The following is a 19,180-nucleotide window of genomic DNA, read 5'->3' as shown; positions in this document are numbered from 1 at the left end:
CCACAGTGGTTAGTACTGCTGCCTCACAGCGCCAGCGACCTGGGTTCGATTCTCGGCTTGGGTCACTATTTGTGCGGAGTTTGCACGTTCTCCCCGTGTCTGCATGGGTTTCCTTGGGGTGCTCTGGTTTCCTCCCACAGTCCGAAAGATGTGCTGGTTGGGTATATTGGCCATGCTAAATTCTCCCTCAGTGTACTTGAACAGGCGCTGGAGGGTGGCAACTGGGGGATTTTTGCAGTAACTTCATTGCAGTGTTTATGTAAGCATACTTGTGACACTAATAAATAAACTTAAACACAGGCCTGCTGGACACTGCTCACACTGGAGGTCTTTTGGCATCACAGTGCTGACATGGTCTGCCACCATTTTGCTTTTAGCTTGGGTATCACTATCCTAGCCCTTTTATTACTTTATGAATTGGACTTTTGGTGTTGGTCTGTACCATGATTTAACTTCACCAAGAAAATAGACTGATTTTGCTGACAGACTCCCAATTACCTGGTGATTCAGATGATTTTCTTTTCCAAAGTCAGATCTGCCTTAGAGTGGAGCATCATCAGCCACACCCACTACTGTCAGTCTCTCATCAGCTTTGACTTAAGGTCATCATAGTTATAGTCTTCAGCCAATTCGCACAACATATTTATGAATGAATCTACAGATTCCCCAGACTTCTGGACTAAATAAATTTTGCTCATTGTGAAATGTTATTGCTTCTCAGGTTAAACTAAGTGTCAGTGACCTATTCAAAGTTATCAGAAGATTGATTTGTTCCATATTTCACAATTATGTGTGACAGTTATTGGAATTACTGGATATAATATGGGGGGTTGGGGGGGAGGGATGGGTGGTGGAAGAGGAGGAGGAGGAAGAGGAAATCAGGATATTGAATTTGATGTCCAGCCAAGATCAAAATGAATGGTAGATCTCATTAATGAATAACCTACTCCTGCTTCTAGTTTCCAAGAAGTTTGTATGACTGAACAAAAACTATTCATTAAAACATAACTGTATAATACATGCACACATATAGGACACAGATCTGACCAGATGTGATCTTCATGCCGACCTCTGTTACATTCTACTACTCCCACTCCTGTTTCTATTGGCGTACATTAACCCTTACAGTCCTGAACACCCTAATGTAACAACCATTTTTACTTACAGAAATTCTTCTGCAGCTAGGGAAACATAATGGACCAAGCCAGTTAGCAAATGTCTCCATTGCTTTCCCCAAGCCATTAAAAGAAAGACCGAATCAGAAGTTGTGGATTTAAGCCCCAATTAAGACTTGAGCACATAATCTAGGCAGACACTCCACTGCAGTGCCTAGGGTGTACTGCACCGTCTTTCAGATAAAAGAAAGAATAACAAAGAACAAAGAAAATTACAGCACAGGAACGGGCCTTTCGGCCCTCCAAGCCTGGCTATTATTATGAGGCTGTTGGTGGGTCTTTGCTGTGTTGAAACAAGCAACTGTGTTTTCCACTTTCCAATCGAGACTTTACTTCAAAAGTACTTAATTGTCACAAAGCGCTTTAGGATGTCCTGAGGTTGTGAAAGGCAGTAGTTAAATGCAAGTTGTTCTTCAATAAGTCAACCTAGCAGCAGTACCAGTCACTGAAGGAAACCTTTTCACCACTTGATAAAAGTAGAGGCCTGACTTGTCTTCAGTCCTGCTGCTCAGAATTGTAAATTCTTAGTGGTTTTGCATTGTCATTGGTGTGGAGCATTCAGAGCTCACTGTACTTCACCGCATCTTCTGCTGTTCCCATCTATGTCAACTCCAGATTAATAGGTTTTAATTACAGTCCACTGAAAGCTGCTTTGATTATCAAACCTTTTTGAGAGTTAAATAATTTGTCGATTCAGGAAGCAGCTATTGATGTCGAACAACTTGCTCTCTTTTTTTTTTACACAGTAAAGCAATTTGTACAGGCCTGGACACAAGTTTCCTGCTTTAATACCCCCACCCCACACAGGCGCCCTATGTCCTTGGCCTCTTGTCCTGACGTGAGCATCAGGAACACTATCTCATCTTTCTCTGGGCTATCTGCAGCGCCTCTGGACTGAGTGCTCGCTTCAGTGATAAGAACACAAAGTTCTGAAAACAGGCGATAGGTCAGGTTGCACCTGTGGAGGAGAAAGCTTAATGTTTTCAGATCTCATTAATTTTGACTAAGGATCAGACTTTCTCCACAGGTGCTGTCTAACCTGTGCAGCATTTCCAGAGCTTCGGTTGTTTTATTGAGATTGCAGTGTGTACAATGCGCTGCAGCAACTCAACAACGTTTCTTTGACAGCACTCACTGGTAATAGTAGCATAGTATTTTGTTGTTAGAGCAGTAATCCAGAAACCTGAACTAATGATTCACAGACAAGAGCTTAAATCCCAGCTTGCACATCTGGAATAAAAAGTTAGCATAGTGTCTATGAAACTACAGGTCGGTTGTAAAAACCCATCTGACTCACTAACATTGTTTATGGAAGAAAATTTCTCATCATTACTCAATCTAACCCCCATGTCACCCCAGAGCCACTGCAATCTGAAATAAGCTCAGCTGCTCATTGAAATGGCCTAGTTGAGCGCAATGAATGTTGACCTTGCCAGCAAACACCCAACCAAACATCTTAAGAGTGAATTAAAAAAAAACTCCCAGTTGGTGGGTATCTTTACCACAGAATGTGCAGGAGTTCAATAAGGAGGTGGTTTTGTGAATAACTGGATGGTTAAAGTTTATTTATTAGTGTCACAAGTAGGCTTTACATCAACACTGCAATGAAGTTACTGTGGAAAATCCCCTTGTTGCCACACTCCGGCGCCTGTTCGGGTACACTGAGGGAGAATTTAGCATGGCTAATGCATCTAACCAGCACTTCTGGACCGTGGGAGGAAACCAGATCACTCAGGGGGAAACGCATGCAGAGAATGTGCAGTCTCCGCACAGACAGTGACCCAAGCTGAGAACTGAACTCAGATCCCTGGCACTGTAAGGCAACAATGCTAACTACTATGCGATGGGTGTTAAATGCCCCACTGAGAGAGAAATAGGCTGTGACTGGAGGAGTTTCCCTGCAGAAATCTTCAAACTTACTGACCATTTTACCAGTACTTTCAACAATTGCTTTGCAGGCCATTACAAAGAGGCTTCACAGGCCAGATCACAGGTTCGAGAAGCCAGATTTAGATGATGCTAATTGTGCAACAAGCATCTATTAAACTATTAGGAATCTACATTCAAAGTGATCTCAAATGGGATTACCAAGTTTGTGAAGTGCTTGATTGAGCAAATGTAATACTTAACGTGCTACATCTTGTAGAAAAGGATAGAAGTAGATCCTGAACAAAAGTACTAAACTGGGGGAAGGCTAACGACGACAGTATTAGGCAGGAGCTAGGGAATGTAGACTGGGGATGGCTGTTTGAGGGTAAATCCACATCTGATATATGGGAGTCTTTTAAAAATCAGTTGCTAACGATTCAGGACAAATATATCCCTGCAAAAGTGAAGGATAAAGGTAGCAAAATTCGGGAACCTTGGAGGACAAAAGAGATTGTGAGCTTAGTGAAAAAGAAGGCTACAGCATATATAAATTTCAGGAAATTGAAAACAGCTAAGGCTTTTGAGGAATACAAAGACAGCAGAAAAGAGCACAGACTTAGGAGGGCAAAGGGGGGCCATGAAATGTCCTTGGCACGTAGGATTGAGGAGAATCCAAAGGCTTTTTGTGTGTATAAGGAGGAAGAGGGTAGCTAAGGAAAGGGTAGGTCCATTCAAGGACAATGGAAGGAATTTGTGAGTGGAGCCAAATAAGGTGGGCGAGGTCCTTAATGAGTATTTTGCATCAGTATTCACAAGGGAGAAGGATGTGTGAATGGCGAGTGCAGAAAGGAGAATGTTGACATAAAAAGGGAGGAGGTATTGAAAAACATTAAAGTGGACAAATCCCCAGAACCAGATTGGGTCTATTCCAGAATAGTGAAAGGGGCAAGGGAAGAAATTACTAGGGCTTGGCCAAAATCTTTGCTTCCTCTTTAGTCACAGGCAAGATAAGAACATAAGAACATAAGAAATAGGAGCAGGAGTAGGCCATCTAGCCCTTCGAGCCTGCCCCGCCATTCAATAAGATCATGGCTGATCTGTCGCTGCTCAGTTCCACTTTCCCGCCCTCTCCCCATAACCCTTAATCCCCTCTCTTATCAAAAACCCATCAACCCGCGTCTTAAAAATATTTAGCGAGGCAGCCTCCACCACTTCAACAGGCAGAGAATTCCAGAGATTCACCACCCTTTCAGTGAAGAAGTTCCTCCTCAACTCCGTTCTAAACCGCCCCCCTTTTATCTTGAGGCTGTGCCCCCTAGTCCTACTGTCCTTTTTGAGTGGGAAGAGTCTCTCCACCTCTATCCTATCCATCCCATTCATCATCATATATGTCTCAATGAGATCTCCCCTCATTCTTCTAAACTCTAACGAGTACAAGCCCAGTTTATTCAGCCTCTCCTCATAGCTCAACCCCCTCAACTCCGGAATCAGCCTAGTAAACCTCCTCTGCACTCCCTCCAAGGCCAAAATATCTTTGCGCAGGTGCAGCGCCCAAAACTGCACACAGTACTCCAGCTGCGGCCTCACCAATGCCCTATACAGCTGCAGCAAGACCTCCCTACTTTTATATTCAATCCCCCTCGCTATGAAGGCCAGCATCCCATTCGCCTTCCTGACCACCTGCTGCACGTGCAAGCTGGGTTTTTGCGACTCATGCACAAGGACCCCAAGGTCCCTCTGCACCGTCGCCTGCTGCAGTTTTTCGCCCCGTAAGTAACAGTCCTTCCTACCATTCTTCCTACCAAAGTGGACCACCTCACACTTGCCAACATTAAATTCCATTTGCCATTTCCTGGCCCATTCGCCCAGCCTATCTAGATACCACAGGATCGGAGAGTAGCTAACATTCTCTCTTCTGCCCTTCTTAAACAAAGGAACAATCTGGGAAATTACAGGCCTGTGAGCCTTACATCAAAGGTGGTAAATTATTGGAGAAGATTCTTAGGGGTAGGATGTACTCACATCTGAAACAGAATAGGCTTATTAGTGATAGGCAGCATGGTTTTGTGAAGGGGGGATCATGCTCCACACACTTGATTGAGTTCTTTGAGGAAGTGACAAGAGAAATTGACCAGGGCAGGGCAGTGGATGTTGTACATATGGACTATAGTAAAGCCTTCGCTAAAGTTCCTCATGACAGGCTGATACAGAAGGTGAAGGTGAAGTCATATGGGATCTGAGGTGAGCTGGTAATTTGGATACAAAACTGGCTTAGGCATAGAAAGCAGAGAGTAGCAGTGAATGGTACTTTTCTAACTGGAGGTCTATGGCAAGCAGTGTTCCACAAGGATCAGTGCTGGGGCCTCAGTTGCTTGTAATTTATATATATAATATATTATATGAATAAATGATTTGGAAGAAAATGTAGGTAATCCGATCAGTAAATTTGCAGATGATACAAAAATGTGGGGAGTAGCGGATAGTGAGGAGAATTGTCAGAGAATACATCAGGATATGAATCAGCTGGAGACCAGGGCCGAAAGATGGCAGATGGAATTTAATCCAGACGAATGTGAGATGATGCAATTTGGAAGGTCTACTGCAGAAGAGAAGTATACAATGAATGAAACAGCCCTTAAAAATATTAGCATACAGTGGGATCTAGGTTCCCTAAAGGCAGCAACTCAGGTGGACAAGATAGTCAAAAAGGCATGTGGTATGCTCACCTCCATCAGTCGGAGTATTGAGTATAAGAATTGGAAAATCTTGTTGCAGCTGTGTAAGGCTTTGGTTAGGCTGCATTTGGACTATTGTGTACAATTCTAGTCGCCACACTACTGGAAGGATGTTGATCCACTGGAAAGGGTGACGAAAAGATTTACCAGAATGTTGCCTCGTTTAGAGGACATGGACAATGAAGGAAGGTTGAAGGCATGGAGAATGAGTGGAGGTCTGATAGCAGTTTATAACATTACAACAGGCTTGGACAGAGTGGATCATCAGAATCTTTTTCCCAAGGTTGAATGGTCAACTACTCGGGGGCATAGATTGAAAGTGAGAGGAGGAAAGTTGAAGAGAAATACAAGGGGAAAGTTTTTTCATAAAGGATGCTCTGCCAGCGGAGGTGGTGGAAGCAGATTCTATAACAATGTTCAAGAGGCATCTTGATTTATACATGAAGACAGGGAACAGAGGGATATGAACCATGTAACGGCAAGAAAATATCTGATGTGAGAGGCATCTGTGTCGGCACAGACTGGGTGGGCCGAAGTGCCTGTTCTTGTGCTGTCCTGTTCTTTGTACCTCAAATTGACATATTCACTGCATTTAATAGTTATGCTGGACCCATTTGCTGAACACGCAGTATCAGATTGGAATGTTGGCCTTACTGAAGACTATGCAAACAAGATGGAAAGTATTCAGAAACAAGCACCAAAACCAATTCTAGGTAACAGGTTTCAGAGCCACTCTGACAAAAACCAAACTACTGAGTAACTGTTCCCTTGCTGAAAGGTAGAAAATGCTCAAATCCCACTTCCCATTGCCATTATGTCTTGCCATAACTGCACAAAACTAAATATGTAATGGAGTTAAGAAAAGACACCATTCTGCAAATAAGATATATATGAGACAAATCCTGTATGTTATAAAACTCAAATTTCTTGTAAATGTTTGAGAAGTTAATGAACTCCACCTAACAAATAATCTACAGATATTTTGGACATATATACAAAATAGCGTTCAGTAGTTCTTCCATTTTTCTATAATCAGATGTATATTTTGCAGTTTATTTGCAATTATTTGTGTAGTGAAATGTTCACAATTGCATAATTATTTTATTATTTTGTACTTCATTTTCATTTTACAATTGTCTATAACTGTTTTGAATTATGATCACTTGTTTAATTTGTCATTACAATTTGGCACAGGGCACCATGATGATTTTTCAATAAACTAATCGATGTTTATGTGAAGAAATAGTCACCTATTTCATTCCTGAGAGGTTTGCCTTGAATGTTTCATCTCCTGTTAGGCTCATTCATCCTTCTTTTTCCCTTCATGAGGAATGAAGTATACCTAAAATTTCATATGCATTCACTCCCAATGCTGATTTAGACAATGAGATTTAAGAACAGAGGAAATAGGGAGAATTTGCTCTTCAGTCCATTGAGTTTGCTCAGCAATTCAAGCAGATCTTGGCTGATCATCAACCTCTGGGTGTACAGGTACACAGGTCACTGAAAGTGGCAATGCAGGTGGAAAAGGGAGTCAAGAAGGCAAGCGGCATTCTTGCTTTCATCGGCCGCGGTATTGAGTTTAAAAATTTGCAGGTCATGTTGCAGCTTCATAAAACCTTAGTTAGGCCACACTTGCAATATAGTGTTCAATTCTGGTTGCTACACTACCAGAAGGATGTGGAGGCTTTGGAGAGGGTACAGAAAAGATTTATCAGGATGTTGCCTGGTATGGAGGGGGCATTAGCTATGAGGAGAGGTTGGAGAAACTTGGTTTCTTCTTACTGGAACGACGGAGGGGCAATCTGATAGAAGTCTACAAGATTATGAGAGGCATAGACAGAGTGAATAGACAGAAGCTTTTTCCCAGGATATGACAGTCAGTACTAGGGGGCATAGGTTTAAGATGCGAGGAGCAAGGTTTAAAGGAGACATACGAGACAAGTTTTTTTTTAAACAGAAGGTGGTGGGTGCCTGGAACTCACTGCTGGGAAAGGTAGTGGAAGCAGATATGATAGTGAGTTTTAAGGGGCGTCAGAATTAATACATGAATAGGATGGGAATAGAGCGATATGGTCCCTGGAAGGGTAGGGGCTTTAGTTCAGTCGGGCAACATGGTTGGTGCAGGCTTGGAGGGCCGAAGGGCCTATTCCTGTGCTGTAATTTTCTTTGTTCTCTTCTGCCATTTTCTCCACTATTCCCCATAACTCTTGATGTCATTAATATCCAAAAAACTATCGAAACACCGTGAATGATAAAGAGTTTCAAGAGCCCTCTGGGGTGGAGAATTTGGTCTCTCAACTTTTTGTTTCAGGTTTCCAGTGCCTGCAGTATTATGTGAGATGAATAGAAGGAAAAGGATTGCCATTATTTAAGGAGGAATATTGACAAGAGTTATCAAGATTGTCAAAAAAATGATGAGAGAACTCAAAAAGTTTCTTATGCTGAGGCTGCTGGAGCCTGGAATGTTTTGCAACAGGAAGCAAATGACGCAAAAAATATTGCATATTATAAAAAAGACCAAATAAGAGTTCAATATCTTTTATCATACAGGGCTATAGTGAGAGGACAGGGCAGAAAGATTAGCTTGGGATCAATTCTGAGCTCTAGAGGGGGAGATTTAGGAAGTGTGCACGGCAAATAGATCCGTTTTGAAAAGACTCCAACAAAGACCTGGCACAGACACAATGAGCTGACTGGCCTCCTTCTGTGCTGCAAAATTAATAGTTATTCCAAAATAAAAATCAGCTGAGGTTCTGTTTAGGGAAGAGAAGGTTTGGGGGAGGAGGAAAAAACACGGATAAATTACCAAGTGCCAGAACAGACATCAAACCAACGGTGATGGCCTCCTTATTCGCTGGCTGACATCTGCAGATTAAAGTAGCTATTTATAGATGTTCTGCAGGAACAGTCTGAATTATGTTGAGCAGTCAGGGCCAAGCCACAGCCTGGTGCACAGGATGGTAGGGCAAGGTGAAGGAAACTTTTACTGTACTCAATCATAGAAAGTTTATGGCTCAGAATCAGGCCACTTGGCTCATTGTGCTGGGGCGGGGGGCGCAGAATCAGAATATTGAATTTGATGATCAGCCATGATCAAAATGTATGGCAGAGCAGGCTCAAAGGGCTGAATAACCTACTCCTGCTTCTAGTTTCCAAGAAGTTTGTATGATTGAACAATAACTATTCATTAAAACATAACTGTATAATACATGCACACATATAGGACACAGATCTGACCAGATGTGATCTTCATGCCAACCTCTGTTACATTCTACTACTCCCACGCCTGTTTCTATTGGCGTACATTAACCCTTACAGTCCTGAACACCCTAATGCGACAACCATTTTTATTTACAGAAATTCTTCTGCGGCTACGGAAACATAATGGACCAAGCCAGTTAGCAAATGTCTCCATTGCTTTCCCCAAGCCATTAAAAGAAAGACCAAATCAGAAGTTGTGGATTTAAGCCCCAATTAAGACTTGAGCACATAATCTAGGCAGACACACCACTGCAGTGCCTAGGGTGTACTGCACCGTCTTTCAGATAAAAGAATAACAAAGAACAAAGAAAATTACAGCACAGGAACGGGCATTTCGGCCCTCCAAGCCTGCACCGACCATGCTGTCTGACTTAACTAAAACCCCCTTCCCTTCTGGGGATCATAGCCCTCTATTCCCATCCTATTCATGTATTTATCAAGATGCCCCTTAAAAGTCACTACTGTATCCGCTTCCACTACATCCCCCTGCAACGAGTTCCAGGCACCCACTACTCTGTGTAAAAAACATTGAACTGGAGGCCAAAGTTCCCTCTTGTGACACATGAGAAAGCCCCCACAGCCACTAATTTCTCAGAAGAGCAGAGGAATTCACTTTAGTGTCCTGCCAACTATTTACCCCTCAACTAACAATATCAGTCAATCATGTTGTCTGGCCATTATTACGAGGCTGTTTGTGGGTCTTTGCTGTGTTGAAACAAGCAGCTGTGTTTTCCACTTTCCAATCGAGACTTTACTTCAAAAGGACTTAATTGTCACAAAGCGCTTTAGGATGTCCTGAGGTTGTGAAAGGCAATAGTTAAATGCAAGTTGTTCTTCAATAAGTCAACCTAGCAGCAGTACCAGTCACTGAAGGAAACCTTTTCACCACTTGACAAAATCAGTGAAACAGAAGCAGAGGCCTGACTTGTCTTCAGTCCTGCTGCTCAGAATTGTAAATTCTTAGTGGTTTTGCATTGTCATTGGTGTGGAGTATTCAGAGCTCACTGTACTTCACCGCATCTTCTGCTGTTCCCATCTATGTCAACTCCAGATTAATAGGTTTTAATTACAGTCCACTGAAAGCTGCTTTGATTATCAAACCTTTTTGAGAGTTAAATAATCTGTCGATTCAGGAAGCAGCTATTGATGTTGAACAACTTGCTCTCTTTTTTTTTACACAGTAAAGCAATTTGTACAGGCCTGGACACAAGTTTCCTGCTTTAATACCCCCACCCCACACTGGCGCCCTATGTCCTTGGCCTCTTATCCTGGCATGAGCATCAGGAACACTATCTCATCTTTCTCTGGGCTATCTGCAGCTCCTCTGGACTGAGTGCTCCCTTCAGTGATAAGAACACAAAGTTCTGAAAACAGGCAATAGGTCAGGTTGCACCTGTAGAGGAGAAAGCTTAATGTTTTCAGATCTCATTAATTTTGACTAAGGATCAGACTTTCTCCACAGGTGCTGTCTAACCTGTGCAGCATTTCCAGAGCTTCAGTTGTTTTATTGAGATTGCAGTGTGTACAATGCGCTACAGCAACTCAACGTTTCTTTGACAGCACTCTCTGGTAATAGTAGCATAGTATTTTGTTGTTAGAGCAGTAATCCAGAAACCTGAACTAATGATTCACAGACAAGAATTTAAATCCCATAAATCCGCAAAGAATGAAGGCAATTCTAAACAGAAGTCCCAGTTGAGATTTCAGTGTTCCCAGCAGCTGTGGCACTGTGGTTAGTACTGCTGCCTCACAGCGCCAGGGACCTGGGTTCGATTCACGGCTTGGGTCACTATTTGTGTGGAGTTTGCACGTTCTCCCCGTGTCTGCGTGGGTTTCCTTGGGGTGCTCTGGTTTCCTCCCACTGTCCGAAAGATATGCTGGTTGGGTACATTGGCCATGCTAAATTCTCCCTCGGTGTACTTGAACAGGCGCTGGAGTGTGGCAACTAGGGGATTTTCGCAGTAACTTCATTGCAGTGTTAATGTAAGCCTACTTGTGACACTAATAAATAAATTAAACACAGGCCTGCTGGACACTGCTCACACTGGAGGTCTTTTGGCATCACAGTGCTGACATGGTCTGCCACCATTTTGCATTTAGCATGGGTACCCCTATCCTAGCCCTTTTATTACTTTATGAATTGGACTTTTGGTGTTGGTCTGTACCATGATTTAACTTCACCAAGAAAATAGACTGATTTTGCTGGTAGACTTCCAATTACCTGGTGATTCAGATGATTTTTTTTCCAAAGTCTGATCTGCCTTAGAGTGGAGCGTCATCAGCCACTCCTACTACTGTCAGTCTCTCATCAGCTTTGACTTAAGGTCATCATAGTTATAGTCTTCAGCCAATTTGCACAACATATTTATGAAAGTCTACAGATTCCCCAGGCTTTTGGACTAATTAAATTTTGCTCATTGTAAAATGCTTCTGTTGCAGCCAATAAAATGAGCTGGACAGTTCACTGACAGCGTTGGTGCCACAGACCAGGTTGAGGGAAGAGGGGGTCTATGCTGATGGTATTGTTTAGCCATTGCCTTCAGTTATTTGTTTATATAAGGCAGAGCGAATCAAGCTGTGAATGGGGACCTCAGGAGGTAGCCAAGATGGATCATCCACTTAGCACTTCTGGCTGAAGATTGTTGTAAATGCCTTGATGTGCTGGGATGTCCCATCAATGAGTATGGGCACTGCAGCAGTTCAGGCTCACCACCACCTTCTCAAGGGTAATAAGGGATGGCAGCAAACCCTCACCAATCCAGTGATGTTGACATTCCATGAAAGAATTTTTAAAAAAATGTTGGAGATTGGAAGGCTGGCCAAGATGGCACTTACATATTTGAATCTAGAGGTGGCCATGATGCTGAAACAATGCTACCGTCTGATGATACATAAGGACCCAGAATGAAAAAACAGAAAGATTAGGAATCTTATCTCAACTAACCTTCTCTCACTCACCTGGGAGCATTAAATGTGGGTGAGGAGAGCTGGAAGGGAGGAAGAAGCAGTCTAATAAAAGACTTTGGGACGTAGCCACAACCTGGAGATATATTTTCCTGAATAGCACCTGATTCTTTCCTCACCATTGGAAAATACAGAAGTCTTTTGAACCTGCAGGTTCAAAGGACTTCTGTATTTTCCAATGGTGTAGAAGATCATGACAGATCATCTACCCTGATGCCACTTTCCCACACTATCCCCGTTTCCTTTGATGCTATTCTCAATTTCTGTCTTGAACATGCTCAATGATTGAGTCTCCCTGGCCTTCTGGGGTAGAGAATTTTAAAGATTCACAACTTGAGTGAAGAAAATAGGGAGTGGGAGAGAGAATAAAACTTTGAGAATTTCCCCCATATTTGTTCCTCAGAAATGGAGACACTGGAGCCCAATTCAGAGCTAAATAGTTCTGACAAAAAATTCAATTTCAGCATACCACCGACATAATTCGAATCATAGAATCCCAACAGGAGGCCAATCGGCCCATAGAGTTTGCACCGACAACAATCTCACCCAGGCCCTATCCCGAGAACCCCACGTATTTATCCTGCTAGTCCCCCCAACACTAAGATGCAATTTAACATGGCCAAACTAACCCTCACAACTTTGAACTGTGGGAAGAAACTGGAACACCTGGAGGAAATCTATGCAGACACGCGGAGAACATGCAAATGCTACACAGTCACCCAAAGCCAAAATTGAACCCAGGTCTCTGGTACTGTGAGGTGGCAGTGCCAACCACTCCACCATGTCGTCCCCATTAGCCATGGCTGCAATCAATGTCTTTCAAACACTGAATCATTAAGAGTCATGAGCCTGAATTGGTTCTGTGCATAGTTACTTACACAGCAGCAACCGCTAGCTACGACTTGAAATCACAAAACTGTCACTTAGCTTACTGCCTGGATGCATTTTTGAAGGTTTCAGTACGTGGCCTCTCACCTCTAACATCCCTAGGCCATACTGGTCATCTGCCTATGTTTGTTTTGCTGTAATGTCGGACAACATGAAAGTTTGCATAACGTCTAGCACAGGAGCACTGATAGTGGATGCAAAGTAAAAAGGTCACAGGAACACAAGTATTGCATAATATTAAAACACAAGACAAAATGACACTCATTTACATCACACCTTCTATGACTTTTAGCTGTCTCAGAGCTCTTCAAACCAATTAAGTAGTCATTATTTTATTGCAAGACATACAGCAGCCAAAACAAACACCATAACATCTCAGAAACAAGATGATTTCAAATGGAAATTGGATGGACATGAAGGAAACAAATCCTCAGAGTTACAGGGATCAAGCAGGTGAATGGGACTGATTTGATTGCTCCTCGGCAATCAGTATAGACACAATTCTGTACTGTATATGGCTCCACGACTCTATAAAAGGACTAGATAATTTGCTTGTTATGATGGTTGAGGGGTATATATTGGCCCTGGGAAAACTCCTATGTTCTGTGCTGTTAGGGAGGGAGTTCAGGATTTTGACCTAGTGACAATGAAGAAGCAGTGAATTCCAAGTCGGGATGGTCTATAATGTGCAGGGTAACTTCCCATGCATTAGCTGCTTGTCTTTCTGAATGATGGAGATCATGCATTTGGAAAGTGCTTTGAATTAGGCTTGGTAAGTTGCTGCAGTGCATTTTATACATATTACACAATGTTGCCGCTGTACATTCTTGACGGTGATGGAAGTGAATGTTTAAGATGCTGGATGAGTTGCCAGTCAAACAGTCTGCTTTGTTTTTCCACACAATACAACAGGTAGGGATAAAAACATAGAAACATAGAACATTACAGCACAGTACTGGCCCTTCGGCCCTCAACGTTGTGCCGAGCTATGTCCAATCCCAAGATCAAGCCATCGCGTCCCTATAATTCTGGAGTGTTCCATGTGCCTATCCAATAACTGTTTGAAAGTTCTTAAAATGTCCGACTCCACGATCACAGTAGGCAGTGCATTCCACACCCCAACCACTCTCTGAGTGAAGAATCTACCTCGGGCATCCCTCCTATATCTCCCACCACAAACCTTATAGTTATGGTTCATGGTGGGATCTTGGCAAAACATTGCATCTGAAGTACAACGTGATGCTTTCTCAGTATCGCACTGGATTGCTAGTGTCTTTTTGTTCTCTTATCTCTGGAATGGGGTTCAACACACAACCTTCTGAAGATAATGTTTCCAAAATACCTCATTAGCCGTGAAGTGCTTTAGGCTACTTTGAGGTTTTAAACAGATTATTTTCCTTCTTCACATCCAAGCTAACTGTCATTATGTCTGCCCCTATCACAACCAGGGTACCGCCCGCACTCTGCCCCTATCAATCACAACCAGGGTACCGCCCGCACTCTGCCCCTATCAATCACAACCAGGGTACCGCCCGCACTCTGCCCCTATCAATCACAACCAGGGTACCACCCGCACTCTGCCCCTATCAATCACAACCAGGGTACCGCCCGCACTCTGCCCCTATCAATCACAACCAGGGTACCGCCCGCACTCTGCCCCTATCAATCACAACTGTGTTCAGATGCGACGACAATGGATGAATGAACACCGTTCAACAATCACCAGGCAAGACTCTTCCTGTTGGGAAACGCGGTCAAGGGCATTCAGCCTCTGATCTTCGGGTGAGCGTTCTCCAAGGCAGCCTTCACGACATATGACAGCACAGAGTCGCTGAGCCGACGCTGATAGCCAGTTCCGCACACGCGGACAGCCTCAACCAGGATCTTGGGTTCACGTCCACTATCTGTAACCCCCATGACTTGTCTGGACTTGCAAAATCTCACTAACTGTCCTGTGTGGAGACAATACACATCTCTTTAACTTGTGCTTAACACTCTCTCCACTCACATTGTCTGTATCTTTAAGACTTGATTAGCTGTAAAGAATTGCATTCCAATCATTATTCTGTAAATTGAGTTTGCATCTTTATAAGCCCTGTTAGTGATTAGAACTGCCACTCACCTGATGAAGGGGCACCCAGTGCTCTGAAAGCCATTGGCTTTTGCTACCAAATAAACCTGTTGGACTTTAACCTGCTGTTGTGAGACTTCTTACTATCAATCACAAGCAGGGAACAACCCGCACTCTGGCCTCTCACAACCAAGGGACAGTCCGCACCCTGGCCCTCTCAATCACAACCAGGGGACAGTCTGTACCCTGGCCCTCTCAATCACAGTAAGAAGTCTGACAACACCAGATTTAAGTCCAACCAATTTATTTGATAGTAAACTCACAAACTTTCGGAGTTTGCCCCTTCGTCGGTGAATGGCGAGTTCTGACTTCAGACAGAGCATATAACCGCACAGACAGTTTACAGATTACTATAATCTTACTGTGTTTACCCCAGTCCAACGCCAGCATCTCCACATCATGGTCTCTCAATCACAGCCAGGGAACGGCCCGCACCCTGCCCCTCTCGCGGCCAGGGGACGGCCCGCACCCTGCCCCTCTCGCGGCCAGGGGACGGCCCGCACCCTGCCCCTCTCGCGGCCAGGGGACGGCCCGCACCCTGCCCCTATCAATATCTACCAGGGTACAGTCCACACTGCCCCAATCACATCCAGGGTACAGACCGCACCCTGCCCCTATCACATCCAGGGTACAGACCGCACCCTGCCCCTATCACATCCAGGGTACAGACCGCACCCTGCCCCTATCACATCCAGGGTACAGACCGCACCCTGCCCCTATCACATCCAGGGTACAGACCGCACCCTGCCCCTATCACATCCAGGGTACAGACCGCACCCTGCCCCTATCACATCCAGGGTACAGACCGCACCCTGCCCCTATCACATCCAGGGTACAGACCGCACCCTGCCCCTATCACATCCAGGGTACAGACCGCACCCTGCCCCAATCACATCCAGGCTACAGCCCGCACCCTGCCCCAATCACATCCAGGCTACAGCCCGCACCCTGCCCCAATCACATCCAGGCTACAGCCCGCACCCTGCCCCAATCACATCCAGGGTACAGACCGCACCCTGCCCCTATCACATCCAGGGTACAGACCGCACCCTGCCCCAGCACACCCACACCAATCAATATCTACCAGGGTACAGTCCACACTCTGCCCCTATCACCGATCCCAATAATGCCACCCCCACTATAACTTCTTTTTTTGAGCCGGTGCCAGCCCACTTCGCTTCACCCTCCTAGACCACCGAGCTCCAGTCAGGAATGGCCGATCAGAGCGGTTTCAGTGACTGGCTTTACCTTGAGCAGCATCTCCTTCGCCATATCCCCGTCGCCCTTCCTAGCAACCAGTGCCGAACGCCCGAGGCTGCGTCATTACGTCACTGCGCTCGCTTGACACGCGGTCACGTGATGCGGGTCCGCCCCGCAGCACTCTGGATATTGTAGTTTAACCCTCACGGTACAGGCTGTTTCTTTTCACCGATTTCTGTTTAGTTTCCATGTTCAGGCTTTCCAAATGTTGGAAGCGATAAATATTTGGGAATCAAATGTTAAAATGTGACGAAATATGCGCAGAGAATGTTTTTTTTTAATCATTGGCATGGTGACACATCGGAAAGGAGATGGCGAGGTTCGAGACGTTTTTCCGGAACAGTTTGAGGAAGGAGGATCGGACACCGTTTGGAGCACGAGCGGCACGGAGAGGGGTCAGGACCACGCTGAGCACGTGCTGGCCGCTCCCAGCCAATCAGCCGGTCAGGATTTTCCCGCGCTCTGCGGCAGCTCGCGCGGCAGCCGTTGGGCTTTGAATCTGCCGCCCCGCCCCCTACTCCTCGCGCTTGCCGCTTGCGAGCGCTCTGCTGTCTGACTGCTCACCCACTCGCCCAGCCCGCTGGCGGTGTCCTCCCCGCAGCCACTCAATACCTTTCTAAACTCGATGGGCCCAGGCTCAGAGGGAACTGACTCAAAGAAAGAACAAAGAAAATTACAGCGCAGGAACAGGCCCTTCAGCCCTCCAAGCCTGCAACGACCATGCTGCCCAACTGAACTAAAAGCCCCTACCCTTCCAGAGAACATGTCCCTCCATTCCAATCGTATTCATGTATTTGTTCAGTCGCCCCTTAAAGCTCACTATCATATCTGCTTCCACTATCACCCCGGGCAACGAGTTCCAGGCACTTGCCACCCTATGTGTGAAAAACTTGCCCCTTGCACCTTAAACCTATGACCCCTAGCAATTGACTCTCCCACCGTGGGAAAATGTTTCTGACTATCCACTCTGTCCATGCCTCTCATAATCTTGTAGACTTCTATCAGGTTGCCCCTCAACCTCCATCATTCCAGTCAGAACAAACCAGGTTTCTCCAACCTCTCCTTATAGCGAATGCCCTCCATACCAGGCAACATCCTGATAAATCTTTTCTGTACCCAAATCCTCGCGAGCTGTCAGAGGGAGATTTACCACACAAAGGCTCTGATTTGATTTGATTTATTATTGTCACGTGTATCGGGATAGAGTCAGACGTTTATAGCATGGGAACAGATCCTTTGGCCGAACTTGCCCATACCATCCAACCAACTGTCTTGTACGTGAAAATCTTGGTGTCAGCACAAATGTTGTGGTTGTCAAAGACGCTCATCTGTAGGTGCCCAAGCATTGAATACGAGGTTGGATCTCTGCATTGATGTCAACCTTCAATGAGAGGTGGCTCCCAGATAGGGGAAATGTTCTAAGTTTGAGGGGGTTATTCCATTGATTTTGATGGAAGGAGAGATTGGATCTTGCCATAAGGTAGATTGGTAAAGGACTTGAGTCTTCTTGAGGTTGAGGCTGAGACCAATTCTTCGGTATGTTTCCAAGAAGGTGTCAAGCATGGCTTGAAGATTTTCTTCTGAGGGAGCGGAGATGATGATGTCATTCACACACTGAAATTCTTTGAGTAATGTCAGTGTTTTCTTCTTAGGTTTCAGCTGGTTGAGATTGAAAAGTTTTCCATTCATCCTGTAGACATTGTCCACTCCACTGAGAAGCTTGTTCTTGAAGGATGGAGGTGATGAAGTTAGAGAAAAGGATGGGGGTGATGACACACCTTGCTTGACTCCAGTCTTAACTTTGAAGGTTTCTGTTCCATTTCTGTTGGTGAGGACTGTGCCTGACATCTTATTGTGGGACAGCCGGATGATGTTGATGAATTTCTTTGGACAGCCAGTCTTTGACATGATCTTCCATAGCACTTCCCAACTGATTGAATCAAAAACCTTGGTCAGATCGTTCAAGGTCATGTAAAGTAATCGATGTTGCTCTGGGCATTTCTCTTGAAGTTGTTGAGCAGTGAAAATTACGTCCACTGTTTCAGGTTTGGTCAGAAACCACGCTGGCTTTCCAGGAGGATTGCTTCAGAGACTGGGAGAAGGCAGCTAGCGAGGATTTGGGCAATGATGTTCCCAGTGATGGAGAATAGGGAGATTCCTTGATAATTCCCACAGTCCACTTTGTCTCCTTTATTGAAGATGCTAGCGATGACAGCATCCCTAAGGTCAGCGGGAATTTCTTCTCTGTCCCAGATTTTCAGGAACAGCTGATGGAGGTAAAGGGTGATCTCTTCTCCCAGCTGATGAGAAGAATGTGCCTCAGACAGCACTGATACCTCTCCAGGGCCTCGAGATGGCATTCAAGTTTCTGAGCCGTATAGAAGAGTTAAGAAGGTGACTGCCTTGTACAAGAAGATCTTGGTGTCAGAACAAATGTCACAGTTGCCAAAGACTTTTGGCCTTAGGCGCCCAAAGGTGGCGCTTGCAGATTGGGTATGAAGTTGGAACTCTGCACTGATGTCAGTGTTTGATGGAAAGTGGCTCCCAAGTAGGGAAAATGTTCCACGTTTGGGAAGGTTACTCCATTGAGTCTGATGGAGGGAGAGACTGGATCTTGCCCTAAGGTGCATTGGTAAACAACAATAAAATCTCTGCAGGAATCTCATCCACTCCCACTCCTGTGGCTTTTCCATTCTTCACTTTTTTAATGGCAGCTTTGATTTCATCCATGCTTAATAGGTATTCAAGATCATTTTGATGTGGAGTTGAGGGATTTCTTCAAACACGTTTTCATCTATGATTGTATCACGGTTTAGGAATTTTTTTGAAGTGTTCTCTCCGTTGAAGGCTGATGTTTTGTCTCTCTCAAGACAGTTCTGTCATTATTCCTTACT

General features: G+C 44.7%; 1 protein-coding gene across 2 annotated transcripts in view; it reads right to left on the bottom strand.

Moving 5' to 3' along the window:
- adck5 (aarF domain containing kinase 5) overlaps positions 1-16,328 on the bottom strand; it is a 79,222-nt gene extending 62,894 nt beyond the window's left edge. For both annotated transcript variants that reach the window (XM_080213914.1, XM_080213922.1), the window contains exon 1: positions 16,275-16,328. In XM_080213914.1, coding sequence (XP_080070040.1) covers positions 16,275-16,298 — 24 coding nt within the window. In that variant the 5' untranslated portion in view covers positions 16,299-16,328. The remainder of the gene's footprint in view (positions 1-16,274) is intronic.
- Between the last annotated feature and the right edge of the window lie 2,852 nt (positions 16,329-19,180).

Source organism: Carcharhinus amblyrhynchos, chromosome 2 (genome assembly GCF_965287045.1).
Source record: "Carcharhinus amblyrhynchos chromosome 2, sCarAmb.v2.hapA, whole genome shotgun sequence".
Taxonomy (NCBI): Eukaryota; Metazoa; Chordata; class Chondrichthyes; order Carcharhiniformes; family Carcharhinidae; genus Carcharhinus; species Carcharhinus amblyrhynchos.
This window is presented reverse-complemented; position numbering and strand designations above follow the sequence as displayed.